The 7500-nt window shown below is 44.6% G+C and overlaps 2 protein-coding genes across 2 annotated transcripts in view; one reads left to right on the forward strand and one right to left on the reverse strand.

Annotated features, from left to right (window-relative positions):
• Positions 1-7500, reverse strand: part of LOC134434980 (uncharacterized) — a 499130-nt gene that overhangs the window by 136762 nt on the left and 354868 nt on the right. The window lies entirely within an intron of this gene.
• Positions 1-7500, forward strand: part of nrxn3a (neurexin 3a) — a 479628-nt gene that overhangs the window by 14179 nt on the left and 457949 nt on the right. Inside the window, exons 2-4 of the mRNA XM_063184079.1 lie at positions 656-673; positions 1531-1560; positions 2025-2036. Coding sequence (XP_063040149.1) covers positions 656-673; positions 1531-1560; positions 2025-2036 — 60 coding nt within the window. The remainder of the gene's footprint in view (positions 1-655; positions 674-1530; positions 1561-2024; positions 2037-7500) is intronic.

Consider the following 7500-nt stretch of genomic DNA (forward strand, 5'->3'; position numbering starts at 1 on the left):
AATCCAGAGATCAGCTTTGTATACCAGTAAATACCTCCTCAGATAAAGTCGGGGCAAATAAAAAGGTATTTGCAAACATGTACGTGAAAATGAACTCAAATCAAACAAAAATTATTATATGTATTATGGCATCCACAACAGCTTTCCTTCATCGCTGGTCTGCAATTTTGGGCACACCTCGGGTCAAGGGTCAAAGTCTGTACCAGAGGTCAGCCAGATGTGAGCCAGAGCTGGCCCGGTGTGAGTGACCTGTTGATCTAAAAAGAGTGTGTATAATAGCTAATACTACTATTGCTGATGTACTGATATAGTGATCTGCTTTCCTCCTACTCTGCCTAGGGTGGGACGGGACAGATGAGCGTGTTGTTGGGGGGGGGGGGACGCTGCTGAACTCCCCCCATGTTGCTGCTGAAAGTGGAACATGCACAGACCCTCTCACCAGGGACCCACTGTGTATGCTGATGACTCCCTGTCAGAGTGTGTGTGTGTGTTTGCATGACCTAGACAACTCATGCAACAATGACCTTGAGTGACCCCTAATCTCTCTCCTCTCTCTCTCTCTCTCCTCTCTCCCCTTTTCCCTCTGTCCCTTCCCTCCCCCCTCGCTGTGCCTTTTTACCCCCCCAATGTACCTTTTCAACAACTGGAACAACAGAGGTCAACAACATCCCAGGTGAGTGTCCAAAGAACACAATGTATTAAAAATAGACACGGTAGTCACATACATACACAGCAAATTTTGCAGAGTTAATTCAACACTTAGAGAGCACAACCAACTAGAAGATGTTCAATTCAATTCTTGGAGTGTTTAATTAGCACTGCAAAAGTGTACAGTGTAGATTCATTGGCATGTATGGTTTCTCATTGTGGCCATTGTGCTTAGTGGTATCATAATTCAAGATGATACGCCACAACGAGAGAACACATACATTAAATATAACTGTATTGCATCGATTAGCCATTAAGGTAGGCTAACTGTGCTGTACCACAACGCTTGAAACTTGAATCTTAGAAGGCAGCACATTGCCTATTGCCTTTGACAGTGAGTAGTGATTCTTGGCTTGGTAAATGTATTTACATAATTGATTTTCATTAAGTGTCCCACTACTCTGCGCTCGCTCGCCTCGCCTCGCTGCCACACTACAGTCTAAGCGGCATTCCCCATGAGTCTCAGCTCTGCTTCTGCCAGGAGCAGTGGAAACGTGATTTCCTCCCCCCCCACCCCCCTTTGCCTTCTTAATCCTAATGCCTTTGCGAAAAAGCTTTTTTATTCAGGACGAGAAAGCTTTTGTTGTCAAGAGTGTTGCTACAGTGGTGCCATGCTTCCTCCTCTCCTTCCTCGTTCTGTTGAGAGGAAGCATGTGACATCACAGCACAGAACATATTCAATCATGTGTTCTGGTTGGATAATGTCTTCTGATGATGAATGCGTGCTCCCCCCCCTCTCTCTCTCCACTTACACTCTTTTGTCTTTCTCTTTCTTCCTTTTTTCTCCCTTGTTTTTTTTTCCCACTTCCCCCCCCCCCAAAGGTTTCGCCCACATGATGATGGCAGAACAAGGTACTATGTGCTTCCTACTCTTTCCTCTTCTCTGTCTTGTGTTGGAACAAGAGCCTGGTGTGCTTGCATGCTAACGGCGTGAGCTTTGATTTGCGGTGCTCTATATTTGTGTGTGTGTGTGTGTGTGTGTGTGTGTGTGTGTGTGTGTGTGTGTGTGTGTGTGTGTGTGTGTGTGTGTGTGTGTGTGTGTGTGTGTGTGTGTGAGTGTGATGTGGCACATAAAAGAAGCTGTCCTTCACATGTGTTATTATACAGTATTCCCATTCCTTAATCCCATTGTTGGAGGACATCCTCATTGAATAACAATTCTTTCCTCAATTTTTTCCCTTCCCATTTTTTTTCCTTTTCATGTATCCTTCTTACTTTGGATGCTCTCTGGATCTCCAACTTCCTCTCCTCCTCTTCTCCTCCTTCATCCTACTGCTCGCTCGGCATCCCCCTCTACTCTACTCCCCCCTCTATAGCCAAGAGCAAAGGTATGGCCTCTCCTTTCCTCTCTCTGTTTTTGGTTCCATGTGTTGACGTGGTTGAAGCTGCTTCTTTTTTTCTTTTCTTTTATCCTTCTTTGTCTGACGTTTGTGGTTTTTACGTGTATATGTTAGCTAATGGCTGTGCTCTGGATGGGTGGTTGGATTAAGTCACTGTTGAAATGAACTTCAATGCTATAATGCGACAAATGGTAGCCTACGGTGCTGTGAAGCCGTATGTGCAGAACGGGTGGTATCCCTCAAGAACTCCTGACACACACACACACACACACACACACACACACACACACACACACACACACACACACACACACACACACACGACGCACACACACGACGCACACACACACACGCGCACACACACACACACACACACACACACACACACACACACACACACACACACCTTGAGGATTTTATCGAGCGATTTCAGGACTGCGCTGTGGCAAACCCCTCCTCCCCCGAGACTGCCTTAAGAAGAAACCGTGTCCCACTGCAGTGCTAGTCTTGCCAGGGGAGACCCCCGTCACACACACACACACACACACACACACACACACACACACACACACACACACACACACACACACACACACACACACACACACACACACACACACACACACACACACACACACACACACACACACACAGGTGATACAGACCCCCTGTGCCCACCTGTCATTTCACATTCTCTACCTCAGGCTGTGTTTCCCTCTTCCTCTTGCACCTTGCCAAGCCCACTGGGAATTGCATACACGCACTTAGATGAACGAGAGCAGCATTAGCGGCAGTGGTACAGTAGCATCACTATCAGTATCACAATTACATTATAAATTGAATTACAGTTATTTACAGCAGGGGTTCCCAACCTTTTTCAACTTGGGGCCCACTCGAAATTGTCAAAAATGTTCGGGGCCCACCTCTGACCCAATTAAGAATAAAACTCAAATAAATCAACAGCAACAACACACACCAAAATATGACTATTATTTTTGGAAAATGATTTCAAGGCCCACTTGGAATACCTTCAGGGCCCACCAGTGGGCCCCAGCCCATAGGTTGGGAATCACTGATTTACAAGATGTTGATTACAGTCAAGTCAAGTCAAGTCAAGTCAAGTCAAGTTTATTGTCAATTTCTTTACATGCACTGGTCATACAAAGAATTTGAAATTGCGTTTCTTGCTCTCCCATGCAGACATAGACTAATCTAGGTAAGGACATAGACAGTATAGACATAGACAGTACTCATACATGGACATAGACAGTATGGACGTAGACATTGCTCATACAGACATTTAAAGTGCAAGACTGGACAACAGAAGACTTGTAGAGAACATACATTAAGAGGAGGTATTTTGTTGTTCTTTTTCCTAAAAGTCCTTTATAGCGTTCTGACATAGTAATAGTAGCATTTGAAGAAATAAATAATTAAAAAAGGTTTTTATTTAAATACACCAGCAGCAGTATGTGTGTGTGTGTGTTTGTATGTGTTTTGTGTGCGTGTGTGTGTGTGTGTGTGTGTGTGTGTGTGTGTGTGTGTGTGTGTGTGTGTGTGTATGTTTAGTGCAGGTAGAAAGTGCGGTGTGCGTCTGTGTGTGTGTACCTGTGTATGTGTGTGTGTGTGTGTGTGTGTGTGTGTATGTGTGTGAGTATGAGTTGTGTGTCAGTGTGTGTATGTTTGGGTTTAGTGCAGAAAGTGCAGAAAGTGCAGTGTGTGTGTGTGTGTGTGTGTGTGTGTGTGTGTGTGTGTGTGTGTGTGTGTGTGTGTGTGTGTGTGTGTGTGTGTGTGTGTGTGTGCATGTGTATGTTTTGAGTTAGTGCAGGTTGAAAGTTCAGTCACAGATGTAGTAGTGCAGGTGGAGTGTTCAGTCGCAGATATGGTGGTGGGGATGAGGGGGGGGGAGCGTTGTCAGTGGCCTGGCTGGCTAGAGGCTGACAGTGAAGGGAGAGTGGGTTGAGTGTTCAGTATCTTGATTGCTTGATGCATCGTGCTGCTTGTAAGCCTGGTGGTACGGGAACGGAGGCGCCTGTACCTCTTTCCAGAGGGCAGGAGGCTGAACAGTTTGTGTGCAGGGTGGCTTGTGTCTTTGATGATCATCAGTGCTTTTCGGGTGAGGCGTGCGGTGTAAATGTCCTGCAGGGAGGGGAGTGGTACTCCAATGATCTTCTTCGCTGTGTTCACAACACGCTGGAGTGTCTTCCTGTTTTTCTCCGTGCAGCTTCCTCCCCACACTGTGATGCAGCTGGACACGACGCTCTCTATGGTTCCTCTGTAGAATGTTGTCATGATGGAGGTCCCTGGAGCATTGTGGGTTAGGTGCCTTCCTCAAGGGGCAGTTTCAGCCATGGATGGAGGTGTGTAAGGAGAGGTAAGGGTGGGATTCAAACATGTAACCCTCTGAACGTAAGACCACCTCCCTAACCAATTAGGCCATAGCTGCAGTATAGTAGAGGTAGTATTATACAAGTAAGTCTTCATGGTGTTCAGGGCCGCTGACAGCTTTTGCTGGGCCCGGGACAAAGTAATTTGATAGGACCCCCCAATCAAATTCCTACAATGTAATGAGGACCTGATTTTGGGCCCCCTCTTTCCCTGGGCCCGGGATAACTGACCCCTTTGCCCCTCCCTGTCTGCTTCCTTGGTGGTGTTATAGTCGATAGCATTATTATTAGGACAAGCTGGGCTACTTCAGAGTGACTAGACCCAGGGATGACTGGAGCACTCGGCAACTTTTTTCAAAAATTATTTTGGTGCACCTGCGCCTTCCTCAGAGTCTGAGGACTGAAACGTCAGTTATTTTGTGCACCAAAATAATAACAAAAAAAGTTGCTGAGTTCTCCAGTCATCCCTGGGTCTAGTCTAGTCACTCTGAAGTAGCCCAGCTTGTCTTGATACTGCTGTTCTCGTCTGTGACTCACCACCAAGACTGAAGCGCAGACATCCCCTCATAGAGTAACTTTATTTATCCCCAGGGGGAAATCCAGGTATCCAGTAGCTTACATAAATACACAAATACACAAATGCCCACATGGACATTACAAGACACAAATAACACAGGAATAGTCAGGGAGGGGAAAATAAACTAAAATAGTAAAGATAATAAATGTACACACACACACAAAGAGGTTCCCCAGTAACTGGGCCAGCTCCAACAGATCACAGTCTTTGCTTGTGGTAAGCAGGAAAAACAAGTATGTCCAGTGGTCAAGAGTCGAAGCATTATTATTAACTTAGTGCTAGAAGTGGTTGTTGTCCTTTTACAGACAGTAGTACAACAGTAATAGGGGGAGGAGGGCTAATCTAAACAAAGCGTTGACAATATTTATAGAGCCTTAACAAGACGTGTATAGATTTGTTGATATAAGCCTCCGAACATTCATTTTGTCTTAATGTACGTCTCTATTGATTCCGTGTGCCGTAAATTGTAAGTGAACAGGCACATAAATTAATGCAAATCTTATTAATGTTCCTTTTGACTTATGACCAGCGCAGTTCCCGTACCCTCTGCTCCATGTGCATGGAGGCTACTAGGGTGATGCACAGTGGGGTACAAGGAGAGTGTGACGTGTGACATGCGAGAGCAGATTCTCATAAATAAATCTCTTTGGCAACTGTTGTACAGGAGACGCGTGTTAGAAGAAAGACATGCAAGGAGACAGACAGACAGACAGACAGACAGACAGACAGACAGACAGACAGACAGACAGACAGACAGACAGACACAGACAGACACACACACACAGACAGATATGCAGATAGATAGAGAACAGTGTCTGAGGGATGGTGGGATGTAAGAATGAGAGACAGAGAGAGGGTGTGTTTGAGAGTATCGAATTGAATTCATTATTGCATTGTATTACACTTAGCTTACGGTTTATCCAAAGCGACTCACAGTTACTTGCAGGTTATCAAGACTGCGGAGAGGATTAAAGGCACAGCACTTCCCTCCATGGACTCCATATATGTACAGCGAGCCATAGGAGAGCAGAGAGAATCATTAAAGACCCACTCCATCCAGCTCTGCTCAAACACAAGAACTGCACATACAAACTGAGACACAGTAGAACAGACAGCATTCCTACCAAAAAAGCAAGGTTTTTTTTATCAGTTTCTTCCCAACAGCAGTGAGGCTGATGGCAAAGAAGAACATTTGATCCACCTTTAAAAAAAAAAAAATCTTTTGATCTCTGAGATTTTTATCACTTTTTAATGTATTTTGTATTTTTCCTATTTTTTCTATTTAGGCTAATTCTATTTATTGACTCAGAGGGCCTGCACAAGAGTTCCTATGTGCTTGGACTACTAGTTTATGCACAAATGGCAAATAAAGTACTTTGAACTTTTGAACTTTGATCAGTTACCTGGAACATTATGGGGGCTATGTGCCCTGCTCAAGGGCCCCTCAGCCATGGAGTGCAGTAGGGAGTGGAAGGGTGGGATTCGAACCTGCAACACTCTGATCTAAAGCCCATCTCCATAACCATCAGGCCACGGCTGCCCCTTTAATTGAATTGAGAAACTGAGGCAGATTTACAGTAGGGTAAGTAGAAGGAAAGAGATGATGCAGAGATACGATAGAGTGGAAGAGAATGGTACAAAACAAATGAAGAGCTCTTTTCCAAAACGCTATATCCACCATTTTTGACTTTTTGCATTTTAATATCGGAATTGACAGTTAAGAGGTCCTATCATATAGTATGTGTGAATTCTTCCCATTCAAATGTTTTGAGAACATACTTTAAAACCTCTATAAAAATGCATTTTGCAATGCATTTCAATGAAATGCCCAACACAAAAATGTCAATTTCCCAACATTCTATGAAACGGGTATATCTCATTTTGGAAAAGAGCTCTTCAAATGTACTTATTGTCTTTGAGCACATCAACTGCATGGTCAGAGTGTAGCTTGTTCTGTGTTCCATGTTGCGGTTTGACAGTCATAGGATGCTGTGTATTCTGTCTGATGTTTGGCTATACATGTCCCCAGCATGACATTGTGCTGCTGATGTGCCATAGACTCACAACCTTCACCTGAGCTCTCTCTTTTTCATCATCCATCCTTTCTACCTCTCTTTCTCTAAGATTATTCTACTTCTATTTCTACGTACTATCTCTCTCTCTCTCTCTCTCTCTCTCTCTCTCTCTCTCTCTCTCTCTCTCTCTCTGTGTCTCTATTTGTTATTTGTTCTCCCTCTGCCTATCCCTGCCTTGCTTGTGCTAGGTCTGTGCGTTTTATCTGTTTCTAGTGTTCTCTCTCTCCCTTCATTGCAGAGTATTTTTCTCCCATGTTTCCATACACTGACTGACTTTTCCTCCCCCCTCTTCCCTCGTCTTTCTAGATTTCTGAAATTTGTGCTTTTTATGTCAACATATTTGTCTTCCTCCCTCCCTCCCTTCCTCCCTCCCTCCCACACACGCACACACACACACACACACACACACACAC

Source organism: Engraulis encrasicolus, chromosome 19, assembly GCF_034702125.1.
Source record: "Engraulis encrasicolus isolate BLACKSEA-1 chromosome 19, IST_EnEncr_1.0, whole genome shotgun sequence".
NCBI lineage: Eukaryota > Metazoa > Chordata > Actinopteri > Clupeiformes > Engraulidae > Engraulis > Engraulis encrasicolus.